Source organism: Cavia porcellus, unplaced genomic scaffold (assembly GCF_034190915.1).
Source record: "Cavia porcellus strain 051 isolate PalLab524CR breed Dunkin Hartley unplaced genomic scaffold, mCavPor4.1 scaffold_18, whole genome shotgun sequence".
NCBI classification, from domain to species: Eukaryota; Metazoa; Chordata; class Mammalia; order Rodentia; family Caviidae; genus Cavia; species Cavia porcellus.
The window spans coordinates 20,133,935-20,147,434 of record NW_026947501.1 but is presented as its reverse complement, the minus strand read 5'-3'; the positions used below and the strand labels follow the sequence as shown (position 1 = coordinate 20,147,434).

Here is a 13,500-nt window from a genome sequence, read left to right as displayed (position 1 = left end):
CCCTGTGGCCGGCTCAGATGAACCTGTTTCCTCAATGAACACATGGAAGGGGGAAGGTGTGGGTGGGGAAGTATAAATTGTAAAAGCTTTTTTAAAGGTCACCAAATGCAATGTGTGGACTTTGGATCCTGATTTAAACCGATTGCAAAATGTATTTCTTACACAGTCAGAGATAATTCAGTAAGAACTGAGTGTTATTACACTAAGAGTTACTGTTACTTTCCTGGATGTGATGTGCATACTTGCTTGCTTTTTTCTTTCTTCCTTTCTCAGTACTGGGGATTGAAGCCAGGGCCTCGGCACTAATCTACACACCTACCTCTTTTGTATTTTTTACTTTGAGCCAGGATATAGCTAAATTCACCAGGCAGGGCTCAAATTCACAAATCCTTCAGCCTCAGGCTCCCAGAGTGCTGGAGTGACAGCCACTATATCTGGCTGTTTTTAAAAGCTTTCTGTTAGAGATATATATATATAGCTGCAGGGCACCACAGTACATGCCTATAATTCCAGTACTGGCAAGAAGGCTGAGGCAGGAGATCTGCAAATTCCAGGCCAGCCTGCGCAACTTAGTGAAATTCTGTCGTGAGTGTCTAGAGCACTCTGAACTCTGGGCAAGGTAAACACGCACGCCTTGTCGGGACACGGGGGGTACAGCGCTTGGAAAAGAAAGACAGGAGAGACACCTTTGCTGTCTGCACCGCGTTACACTGCACTGCACTGCACTGTACGCACAATCTTTATTTTAGGATTCATATATAGTAAACCCGATCAATTCACAGAGCCCAGATAATTAAGTAGTGAAAAGGCATTCTTTGTGGCAAGCTATAACGTGACAGACTACAATGTTTATTCTAAAACTATCTAAGTGAAGTAAATAATCACAACCAGTTCTCACAACTTCTCTAGCCCAGGAAGAAATTCATTAGCTCAAGAATGTTGTTAATTTGTCTGCTGTTAGTGTCACAAAGGGTGGCCAGCCACTTCCTCAAGACTTCTGCAAAACAAAGCCAGCTCACAGTATGGATTCCAGAGGGTGAGGGCTCACTGAGAACGGGCATTCCCGTTCTACCTCCTTCTCGCATACCAGGGCGGCTATTGTAAATTGCAGGTTAGAGGGGGTTGGGCCTACAAAGTGACACCTCATCCCCCACACTTCCTTCCTTTTTATTTTTTAACAACAATTTCCATAAGATCAGGTTATTAATAGCATTTCGTCTTATGCAGTAAAAATACACAAGAACTATGGCAATGAGAACTATAATTAAACTAAGTCCCATGCCACTAAAAGTGTGGGTAATGCTCTGCCAGATTCCTTTGGAATCTAATCCTTTCAAAGATTGAGCAAGCAATTGCGCGAATTGTGCTAGAGATTTATCATCATTTTGCTTTGCAAAATCCTTGTCAATTTGATTATGCAAAGATTTTATTTCCTCTTGGGCAGAGGTGTTTTTATTTAAATACATTCTAATCATTTCCCATTCATGTTCTGTCTGATTATAAGGTCGTTGGGTTATACAGAAAGTAGTTGAATTCCAATCACATTTTAAAAACACTTGATGCTGAAGAGCCAATATTTTTCTACCCATCCATTCAACTGTTTGTTTAAGGAGGTCTATTTGTTGTTGTAGTCTGGCGTTTATCTGCCACTGAGTTAACCAAAGTTTATGAGAATTCTCATGCCATAATTTGACAACATGTTTTTCTTGTAAAGAGGTATGTAAAGCTACTCCTGAGACTGCTGCTAGAGAGGCTACAGTTATCAGACTTAACAGTACAGCAACCACTATTCTAATAAATCTTTTTGTATGTTTTAACAGATGTTTAAAAAATTCAGTAGTAACAGAAATTACCGGGTCTTGAGACCAAGGTCGAGTTAAATTTACAGGCAACCAAATATGAGTTTTTTGTTGTAACAGCATAACTGTATAAGGCTTAGTGAAATTTAGTGTGCTATTTAAGCATGTAAACAATTGACAATTTAAACAAGTACAAGAAAAATGTGTAAAATTAAAAGTTCCCACTAAAAAGACATAAGGTAGAGGTGCACAAACAGTAATATTATATATTTTAAACCTAGTAAAATTATAAGTAGTAGATATAGATCGACTAGTCCCTGAATATGAAACATTGTACAAGGTTACAGGTTGCATAGCGGCTGGGATCTTCCAAATATGATTTTGAAGGTGATGAGGGTATTCTTCGGCTGCAACAGCAGGGTTAGCGATTCCACCATCTCCCCACCACAAGAGAGCCGTCTTTTGTTGAAATATAGGAGCTCCGTCAGTTATTTTCTTTGGATCTGGAAGACTATACACAACAGAGAGATTACATCTTGTCTCATTCCATTCAGCACATCCATTAACGAATTTTCCAAATGGTCCCCAAATAATATACCCATCAATATTTTTAGCAAATTTTTCCATACATAGTTGCCAAATTATGGGATTATAAGAAATATTTTTATAAGTGAATTCAGGGCATACAGGAAATGTATTTGTATCAGGTGCTGTTAAATTTTTCCAGGTAACATTAAAGGTTTGAGCAGCCAAGGCTTGAAGCCTTGTCCTTTTGTTGCCTGCTTTTATTCCATGTTGAATCCAATACTGCCATCCCAGAGGGATGCAAGGCGGTTCCCCAATGCAAATAGGCCTTTGATTACCATAATAAGTAAAATTGAATAGTGTCCCATCATCTTGATTGTGGGGGGTTAAATCAGCCCACGGTGCTGACAAAATTTCTCTAGGTGTGGTATAAAGTAAAATATCACTAGTTCCCCATTTTACAGGTTCTAATAAAGGGGGGTTTGGAATATATGCCCAGTACGAATGCGGAGGTACCTCAGTCCCCGATGCAACGGTGAGCAAGGCACATAAAGCTAAAAACAAGTTTTCGGGGTTAAAAGGCTTTCCTGCTTGAAGGACAAGCCGTTGCCCTTTTATGGTCAATTTCTTTAATTGTCCCCATGTAGGGAGGGGATTTAAATTTGGTCGCTGTGAGCGGCGGGATTTTCTTAGCTGTAATCTGGCCATGGCTGCGATAGGAACAAACTCAGCATCCTCAGCTTCTAGCTGGTTTCGCGCTCGCTTCTGAAGGCACGGTTCCGGTTCCTTGGGGAGTTGTCTCCGGGGCTGGTGAACAGGATCTGGAGACGCGGGTCCTGATCCATCGTCCAGGGACCCACTGCTGAATTTCATTTTTTGTGGAGATATAACCAAAACCTTTCCCCCTATAGAGCAATGTGCCCCTCTCCCATTCAGCCTCTGGAGCTGTTTTAGTCCAAATAGGTTCATTAATCACAAAAGGCTGTTGTTGCTGTTTAAAATGTTTTTCAGCTCTTGTTAATATTTCACCTTGTGGTAAATTGAGAAAATTTAAAATAAACAATGCTTGATGCAGTAATGTTTTTGGACTGTTTTGCAATTTAAACAGTATTGGTATCTGAATATCCTCCTGACTCCTCCTTTTTAATTTTTTAATTTGCAACTTAAGAGTGCCATGTGCTCTTTTAACAATAGCTTGACCCTGGGGGTTATATTCAATCCCTGTAATATGAATAATATTATGGAGATCACAAAATTGTTTAAATGTTCTGCTAGTATAAGCAGGTCCATTATCTGTTTTGATTTTAGAAGGAATTCCCATAACTGCAAAAGTCTCCAATAAATGTACAATAACATTTTTAGTGGATTCTCCCTGTTGAGCAGTAGCCCATAGAAATGAAGAATAGGTATCAATAACTACATGTACATAAGAAAGCCGACCAAAAGAAGGTACATGTGTAATATCTATTTGCCATAATTCATTAGGTTGAGTTTCTCGAGGGTTGACACCTGCGGGAATAATTCTTAAATGTAATGGTCTACAAATAGGGCAGGCTTTTATAATCTGTTTAGCTTTTGTAAAAGGTATCTTATATTTAAGATGCAAATGTCCTGCATTTGCATGATTAAATTGATGTTCTTCAACGGGTGTGGTGAACATAACTAAGGAATCCACTGCATTGTTACCTGATACTAATGGTCTGGGTAACTGAGAATGAGAACGTAAATGAGTAATAAAATAAGAATGATTTCTTTTTTGAACATGTATTTGTAAATTTTGAAATAAAGACAATAAAGCAGGCTTATTAGAATATAACACAGCTGAATAGATATTTGTCACTACTCCAACAGAATAGGCCGAATCGGCTATAATATTAATAGGTTGGTTATGAAAATCTAAAAACACTTGTAATATAGCAAAAAGTTCATTTTGTTGTACAGAGTTAAAATTTGTCTGACGTACCCAGTAAGATTTTTGAGTCCAATATGCAGCTTTATTTTTAGATCTATCTGTAAATATAGTCAAAGCTTGTGGAATTGGCTGTACAGCTAATAAGGTATTAACCACAAATTGTTGACGTCTAAAAAAATCCCATAATTTACTTTTAGGAAAATGATATGAAAAAGTTCCCATGAAATCTGCTAAAGCAATTTGTAAGGTTTTAGTAATTGACAACAAATATTCCCATTGTTCCTTAGTTAAAGGGATAACTATATTGTTTATATCTTCTCCTATCAAAGTTATAGAACGAGCTCTACCATTCATAATTAAAGCTGCAACCATGTCAATATAAGGCATAACATTTTTAGATTGCTTAGTTTTAGTGAATACCCATTCTACTGGCATAGCATTTTGACCTAAAACTGTAGAGGGATATTGAAAAGTATTAATAATATATAAAGTTAGAGGCAATTTAGGATCAATCCTAATTAAAAATGCATCTTTAATTCGTTGTTCTACAAACTGTAATTCTTGCTCGGCTTTTGCTGTTAAAGAACGAGGGCTGGATGGATCTGAAGAGCCCTGTAGAGTAGCAAACAAATGCTGTAATGCATGGGTAGGAATACCTAGTGTGGGACGAAGCCAATTAATATCCCCTAATAATTTTTGAAAATCATTTAAAGTGGATAACTTATCTCTCCTAATAGACATTTTTTGTGGAATCACCTTTTGTCTAGTAAGAATATATCCCAAATAGTGACTAACTTCTTCCTTTTGAATTTTATCCTGTGCTATTACAAGTCCAAACGGAGAAAAATATTGAGGTAAAGTTTTTAAAATATCTTTTAAAACATTTCTATCACTATATTAGCATTTTTGTCTTGCCTTTTTCGCACAACCTTCCATAAACCACATGTGCCACTGTAAATATTCTGGCTCCTTTAAAAGAATTTTGGCCAAGGCTTTTCAATCATAAGGAGCAAGATTACCATACTGATCTGCTACTGATGTTATTAATTCTCTAGTGTAATGAGCCTGAGGGCCATAAAGGGTTACAGCCTTTTTTAATTTTGCTAAATCATCCATATTAAATGCTTCCCATCTAGGGGGAACTGCCTCTCCATCTATTGGCTGAGGCCTGATTACAGGGAAAGCAAAGGCAGGCTTTTCCTCATCAGAATCCCCTAATTTTGGTAGATCAGCCAAAGCTAGCTTGGCTTTACTCCAATTAGGGTTAGATGGAGGAGGTGCAGAGGGAATTATAGGCGGGTTTTGCTTAACGGAGAGTTGTTTCACCTCTTGTGTTAAATGCTGTATAGCCTGTAAAATTGGGCGATTGTCATAATTTGATATTGCTGCGGCAGCTAAAGCTGAGTCGGCTGTAGTGGATTTTACTTTTAGTTTGGACGCCTTTTCACTACTTAAAGCGATAGCGTCATTTTGAACTACATTCTGCTCCTCCTCTGTGAGGGGCAATTCCTGAATAACTGGCTTAATTTCTAGTTGAAGATTTTCTACAATATGTTCATCTTCCATAGCTTTTAATAAAGAGTACACAACCGACCAAATAGCCCAAAAACGTAAAGGAATCTTTTCCTCCTGTTGCATAGCCCTTTCTATACTAACCCTTGCCTTCCTCCATACTTCTACATCCAAAGTTCCTTCATCTGGAAACCAAGGATTATATTCTTTAATTGTATCAATACACATATCCAAGTCAGCTGACCTGAGCGATATGCCATATATAGATAATAAATGTTTAAGAATTTTTAAGAAAGGAGAGGAAGCAGATTGTCCCATTTCCCCGTAATAAAATTATACTTACCTTCCTAAGCGACCTTCGGAGTCCCTGAATTCGGGCGCCACTTGTCGTGAGTGTCTAGAGCACTCTGAACTCTGGGCAAGGTAAACACGCACGCCTTGTCGGGACACGGGGGGTACAGCGCTTGGAAAAGAAAGACAGGAGAGACACCTTTGCTGTCTGCACCGCGTTACACTGCACTGCACTGCACTGTACGCACAATCTTTATTTTAGGATTCATATATAGTAAACCCGATCAATTCACAGAGCCCAGATAATTAAGTAGTGAAAAGGCATTCTTTGTGGCAAGCTATAACGTGACAGACTACAATGTTTATTCTAAAACTATCTAAGTGAAGTAAATAATCACAACCAGTTCTCACAACTTCTCTAGCCCAGGAAGAAATTCATTAGCTCAAGAATGTTGTTAATTTGTCTGCTGTTAGTGTCACAAAGGGTGGCCAGCCACTTCCTCAAGACTTCTGCAAAACAAAGCCAGCTCACAGTATGGATTCCAGAGGGTGAGGGCTCACTGAGAACGGGCATTCCCGTTCTACCTCCTTCTCGCATACCAGGGCGGCTATTGTAAATTGCAGGTTAGAGGGGGTTGGGCCTACAAAGTGACACCTCATCCCCCACAAAATTCTGTCTCAAAAATCAAATTTTAGGAAGGCTGGAAATATAGCTCAGTGGTAGAGTCCTTGTCTAGCATGCACAAGGCAAGAGACTAAGACAGACAGAGACAGAGAGAGAGGCTACTATAGGAAGGATAAAGTTGTGTAGAGTCTGGCTACTGAGGAGGAAGGTGGGGAATAAATAAACAGCATCCAAACAGAGACCATTGTTGAAGCTGAGTGAAGAGTCCATGGCTATTCACTATAATCTTCACTCTACTTTTAAACATGTCAGAAATTGTTGTAGTCATGTGTTGTGAGGAGAACAATTAGAATCCAGGTGTGGAATTTATAATATTATTTATGATGGTCACCCAGAGTTAACACAAGAAACTGCAGGAAATGTGTCCACAAACTAAAGACAGAATGTTCAACCAAGGGACTGAACCCCACAGCAGTGTCCCACATGAGTCCAGAAGAAGATCCAGAGCTCATGACAATGCCTCTCACGAGTCCAAATGGAGGTCCAGAGCCCACAAGAAGGACTCATGCCAGTCTCTTTTACAGGCCCATGCCAGGAAGGCCCAAAGGTCAGCAGTGAAGCCAGAAAGTCCATGCCGGCAGGGTGAAGGAGCTGTGCTGGTGGGATGAGGGTTCTACGAAAGAACCGAAAAGTCACACTCACAACAAAGACTAGGGCTGTCCTGAAAGCTACCACAGCTGTCCTCAGCGACACGGAGGCCCCGAGCTCCTCCAATGACAAGCACAGTTGAGAACCTGTCAGGAGGGGCTGGGGGTTTAGCTCAGCGGCATAAGCACCTGCCTTGCAAGCAGGCGGTCCTGAGTTCGATCCCCGGTACCGATAAAAATTAAAAAGACAAAAAAAAAAAAAAAGAGAGAGAACCTGTCAGGAAGCCAGCATGATGAATTCATGCTGGAGACCAAGCGGCACATACCTTCCCCTCTGGAGCCAGGAAGCAATGCTTAATGTGAGGACCAGAGCTTCTCCAGGAGAACCTAATGGCTCAAACAGCAACACGTAGGAGAACCCACAATGCCTCAACGCCTCAATGGCCTCAACGCATAGCTTCTCCTTCTCCATGTCTCTATTTATGCTAGCAACTTTCCTCAGGTGGAGCATCTACACTCAGCACCATGGTGATTTAATTCTGCTGGCATTAAATTGACCACCAGTTTTTAATCTGTAACACAAATTCTCCACAGTAGCCAGAGTTGGCAGTGCACATCTGTAATCCCAGCACTCAGGTGGCTGAGGCAGGAGGACTGCCTCAAGTTTGAGGCCAGCCTGGGGTACATAGAGAGACCCTACCTCCAGAAAAAGGAAAAAAAGGAGAAGGAGGAAGAGGGAAGAAAATTCTCCACAATAACTTTTGCTTAGTGGGGCACCGAGGGGCTTCCAGAGGTCGGGTCTAGCCGGCTCCTCCTCTATCCGCTCTGGTCTTTTAAAGCAAGGGCGCCATATAGAAACAGGCTCTTGAATTAACAGATTTCCACCATCTCTTCCAGGAAAACTTTTCATCGATTCTGTGGCAGGACTTGGAAAGTCCCCCAGCAGGCCTTAGCTTTCGAAAGACTGAATTCACGGTGGAGGCTCCAGGGTGAGCCCTGGCCCAGAGCCCCCGCTCAGCCCCACAGCAGTCACCGTCACCGTCACCAGTGTGAAGCTGCACCGCAGGCTGCAAAGGACGCCCGGATTGGATGGTGGCTGCTGATCACCCTGGCTTGCGTCAAACCTTCTGTACCCTGCAGTGGGAGTGACTTGTCAGGGAGGTGTGAATTACAAGTCAGTACGACGAAAGTGTTTATTTTCAGCCTTCCCAAAACACAGTGAGAAAGAGGGCAGCATGCATAATCAAGCAGAGTCCGGTGTGAGGCGTCCTTATCCGGTCTGGTCTCCCAGCTGCGACCTTCCCAGGAAACCAAGGCAGCCCCCAGGGGCTCAGGATGGAGAGGGTGGATGGGGGCACGGGAAGGGATGGGGCAGGGTCCCTGCTGCACCCTGAGGAAGCTCTGGGTCTCACCCCAGCCCCGAGGGACACCCTCATTACAGAACTCCCAGCCCCCAAAACAGCACCCAAAAGACCCTGATCTTGCTTTGGAAAACACAGGAAATTTTTCCTCTGTCGCTGGGGATTGAATGTAGGGTCTTCTCACTGAGCTACACCCCAAGTTCCCCACACCATCTCCCCTTATCATCCGCTCTTTCTTTTGAGACAAGGTCTCACTAAGTCACTAAATTACCCAGGCTGAGAGGGAACCTGCAGTCCTCCTGTCTGAGCTTCCCAGAGTGCTAGGAATGCAGAAAACCTGCTTTTTTTTTTTTTTTTTTTTTTTTTTTTTTTTTTTTTTGTCTTTTTCCTTTTTATCGGTACCAGGGATCAAACTCACAACTGCCTGCTTGCAAGGCAGGAGCTTATGCAGCTGAGCTAAATCCCCAGCCCCAGAAAACCTGCTTTTACTACATAGCTAGAGCATCCCCCATAGGAAAGCCAAGGGGGAACTCCTATCTGTCCTCTGCCTGCCCCTCAGGATCCCAACTAACCCTGTTTCCCTCCCTCCGCCCAAGGCCAGGGTCCTCCTCCAGTCTCAGTAAGTGACCTTCACGAGATGCAAACTTGCCCAAGCCACTTGCTGCCTCTTTGAGAACCAGCCACGGCCCCACAGCTGTGGGGCTGAGATCCAGGGTCCAGGCTCACCGCAGAGATGGGGAGGACTGACAGTGTAGGCTTCTTACAATGCTCGGCACCGCCAGGGCACAGCACGGAGGCCAGCCCCTGACCCTTCCTGCAGCCACAATCCTCCACCTCCCTCTCCATCTCCCCAGATGCTTTTGCTACCAATCGCAGCTCCCTCCCTGCACAAAGTGCTGTGGGAAGGGCAGCCCACAGGGTGGGCTCTTTGCTTGGGGTGACCGGAACCTCCAGCCCCAGGAGGGACAAAGGATGTTAGAGTCCAATGACTTGTCCACCCAACCCGAGTCCTCAGTCAAGCAGTTCAGAGGCTTTGAAGCACTCCAAAAAGCATTTAATTGCACAAATACGTCATGAATAAATTCTCCTGAGAAAATACATTTCAGAACAAGCTACTGTACTGATGAGGATGTGGTTGTCTGTAATAGCATAAGCAGTGGTTAAAGTGATAAAGGCATCTAAACATCTCAGGTAATAAAAAGTTGGGAGGAAAGAAGTTTCTGCTTTGGATCCATGAAAAGATGTCAAGAGGCTTGTGTGAAACTGGGTGTGCTAGCATAGTAATCCCAGCGCTCTGAAGGCTGAGGCAGGAAGATCACAAGTTCAAGACCAACCTGGGCAGATCAGTGACTTAGCAAGATCCTGTCTCAGAAGGAAAAGTAAAAAGGGGCTAGTGATGTAAGTCAGTGTGAAAGTTGTGGGTTCAATTCCCAGTGCCATACAAAAAGGGGCCAGGCATGTTGTCTCTAGAGTAGCCTGGACTTTCCTTCACGGTAACAAGGTGGCTGCCACACTTCTAAACATGATCCCAAGACAGAAAGGAAGGGAAGAAGCAAAGTCTGTTGGTCACTCTTTGTCCCTGGAGAAAAAAACCAAAACCCTCTTAAAAGTCACCACTAGAGAAAAAGAAAAAAATGAAAGAAAGAGTGAGTGGCCAATGGACTAGGCTACGTGCCTATCCCTAACCCAGTCACCAGCAGAGAGAGGTGACAGAGGTATACTTGGCTTAGATCTACCCTGGTGTGACACCTGCCCCACTTTCCAGGAGCACAGTGCTTGTTTATTTATTTACATTTGCAGTGAACACAACACCTTCACGCTGAACTGCATCCTCAGCCCCTTGTAATTTTATTTTTTGAGACAGGGTCTCACTAAGTTGCTAAGTTGCCCGAGCTGAGCTCAAACTTGCACTCCTCCTGCCTCAGCCTCCCAGAATGCTGGGATGACAGGCAACCCTCAGCTCAGAGCTGCTCTCGGAAACCTGAAGGAAGAACAGGGTGGGTGGGAGACGGCTGCTCCTAGGCAGGCAGTAGAACCCACCCCCGGTCACCACCCAGAGCACACTGCGACTGGCAGTTTGAGGCCTGTTGTTTCAGACATACGTGTGCATGTATAGATCTATGTCTGCACACACAAAATACTATAGTAGGTACAGATCAATAGACTCATGTAGAGAGAGCGTGTGAGTGCGTGTGTGTACACGAGTATGCGTGCATGTGATAAATGAGTTACTCTATTCCAGGCCACCCTGCATTTGCTTCACCACGCAGTGGTCACGAGATCCCCACACCCTCCCCACTCGGTGCTTGCTGACCGAGGCCACCCCACCATTCGGCCGCCGTTGTATCCACTGTTGCTCGGAGTTCCCCGCCTCGCCACATCGCAGCTCAATCAGCTGCCTCCCAAGGCAGCCCCAACTGTGGCAGACGAGGTTCCTAAGCACTTCCACACGTGTTCTCGGCCCCTGGTGCTCTACCTTCCCGTGCTCCCGTGTCTTCCCCGCCGACAGCTGCAGGTGAAGCTGTAGGTCACATCACAAGGTCACCTGGCAGAGGACAAACGGTAACACACCTGGACCATCGGGACACCATGCCCAGTCCCCAGCCGCCCTCTGTGAAAGCTAGCGGAACCAGGCAGGGCGAGAAGGCGTGGGCCCCCCTTCAACCTGCTTTGGGAGGCCTGGACAGCATTCTCCTCACCATAAACGACACAGATGCAAGAGGTAAATGATCCGGTAGGAGCTGCAGTGCAATGTATTAAGATTTTCTTTATTAACCTCTCTTTTAGGGGTGAGACAGTAGCTCAGTAGAGCTCTTCCCTAGCAGGCGTGAGGCCATGGGTTCAATCCCCAGTTACTATAAAAAAGTACTAGAAACAAATACCTGTCTTCTCCTATTGTCTGTAAACTTCTTGGGAGCAAGGAGCATGCTATTTTGTATAACAATAATGGTATTATTTATTCTTATACTAATGTGATCATTTTGTAATCAGCTCTTCACATACCCATTGCTTAGCACATGGTGGGCATTTCACGACAGTTTCTACCATACTCAATACAGAGACCGTTGTTAGAACAAGGACTTAGTTATTTGCAAAACACTTTGAAAGTGAAACATCATTTAATTCTTCTAACACTGTAAGGCAGTTACTACTATTATCATTATCTGGATTTTTGAAATGTGGAAACCTTACCTCGGAAACTCTAAATCCCTTTTGCAGTCACTCAGGTGGGCCAGCCTGGGGCTCAGGGTCTCTGATCAGGAGGACCCCACAGGCCCATAAGCTGAAGAAGCCTCACCCAGCCAAACACCTTTTTCTGGGCCCTCATATATTTTCTTTTTTTTTTTTTTTTTCTTTTCTTTTTCACCTTCGCTTTGTGTTTCCAGCTGAGACAACTGGCTCCAGCTTTACTTTTTTTTAGCCAAAGGGAATCCAATTCACTAGGACTTCTCTAGGAGGAAGAGTGACTCTCCTGTTTATCCTAGCCCCTGTCAGACATATAAATGTATAATACCATCATTAAACCCTGAAATACCTAACACAGCCCCCACCACACACAGCTATTAAAAAGTTCGTTACTTCAGTGGGAGGGAGCCACTGTACTCTCTGTTCTCTCCTCTTGGCAGGTTGGCAGGGAACTGGCACGCTCTGCTTGGGGGAACTCAGCTTTTCCCTAGGAAACCCCTGCAAGCAAGTGTACGGCTGATAAATCCCAGCATTCTGCATATTTCTGAATGCAAAATATTTTTTTCTTTTGAGACAGGGCCTTGCTAAGTCATCCAGTTGCCCAAGTTGGGTTCGAATTTGTGGTCCTTCTACCTCAACCTCTGAGGCAATCACAAAAAGTACTACATGTTCTTTAGGATGGGGGAAAAAATCCCAAATAATTCTAAAGTACTGTGGCACCTCAGTTCAAGAGCTCAACTTGTTTTATGATTCGGGGGAAGATAGCCATGGCTGTATTTGTCACCCAGTGTGGTGTTTGTGAATAGAAGTTAAATTTTGTCAAGACGTTTGTCTGCAAACTGAAGTATTTGTGAATCGGGGTATGACTGTATGTAAAGCAATTCTGAAAGTTCTTAAGAGAATGAGAAGAGGAGACACAAACCAGAGCCAAACACAGTTGCACACACTTATAACCTCAGTACGGGAGGCTGAGGCCAGGCCAGCCTGAGCTACACAGTAAGTTCAAAGACAGCCTGAGCTACGTGGTGAGACCCTGTCTCAGGAAAAGAAAAAAAGACTCAAAGTGGGAGAAACTTGCAACAAGGCATATATGATAAAGGACTATTATCCAGAAGGACTCATATCCCAAAAGAACTCTTAAAACTCAACGATGAGAAAATGGCACCTCCCCAAGACGATGTGTAGATAGAAAATAGGCACAGGAAAGATGTCAGCGTCTTGGGTGTCAGGAGGGGATTGTAAATGAAAAGCAGGAGAAGGGGCTCACATCTATCAGACAGAGGGAGCAGAGGGGCTCTGCTTCCAAACTGGAAGGGGCTGTGCATCCAACCCACTGGGGATCGTGTGCCCTCTAACAACCTTGGAGTACTGTGGCTACCCGGGGTACAGCCACTTTGGAAGACAGCATGGCCGTTTGTTACAAAATCACACATACTTTTACCATGTCATCCACCAATTATGTTCCTTGGTATTTACCCAAGTGAGTTGAAAACATGTCCATACAAAAGCCACATGCACATTTCTAACGGCTTTCTTCCTAAAGCCAAAATGCAAAGCAATCAAGATGCCTGTGCTAGATGCATGAATAACTGTAACTGTTACACTTCCAGGCAATGGGAGATTGGTCAGTGCTCAAAAGAAA

General features: G+C 43.6%; 1 protein-coding gene across 2 annotated transcripts; it reads right to left on the bottom strand.

Moving 5' to 3' along the window:
• Nucleotides 1–687: 687 nt before the first annotated feature.
• LOC134471287 (endogenous retrovirus group K member 18 Env polyprotein-like) lies at nucleotides 688–7,785 on the bottom strand. Of its 2 annotated transcripts, none has more exons than XM_063229524.1 (3): nucleotides 7,638–7,785; nucleotides 6,092–6,211; nucleotides 688–3,186 (listed from the first exon to the last, which is right to left on the bottom strand). In XM_063229524.1, exons 1-3 carry the CDS (start codon nucleotides 7,781–7,783, stop codon nucleotides 1,113–1,115), a joined length of 2,340 nt encoding a protein of 779 aa, XP_063085594.1. In that variant the 5' UTR covers nucleotides 7,784–7,785; the 3' UTR covers nucleotides 688–1,112. The 2 variants fall into 2 exon arrangements, with proteins under 2 accessions (XP_063085594.1, XP_063085595.1); XM_063229525.1 differs by having other exon boundaries at nucleotides 688–2,310.
• Nucleotides 7,786–13,500: the final 5,715 nt, after the last annotated feature.

What these genes read in the sequence shown, in the direction of transcription:
- LOC134471287 (XM_063229524.1), bottom strand. Translation starts at nt 7,783, where the DNA reads ATGGAGAAGGAGAAGCTATGCGTTGAGGCCATTGAGGCGTTGAGGCAT. An exon ending in TCCTGGCTCCAGAGGGGAAG is followed by an intron (nt 6,212 to 7,637) that starts GTATGTGCCGCT and finishes TTCTTTTCCAAG; the next exon opens with CGCTGTACCCCCCGTGTCCC. An exon ending in TCCGAAGGTCGCTTAGGAAG is followed by an intron (nt 3,187 to 6,091) that starts GTAAGTATAATT and finishes AATGAAATTCAG; the next exon opens with CAGTGGGTCCCTGGACGATG.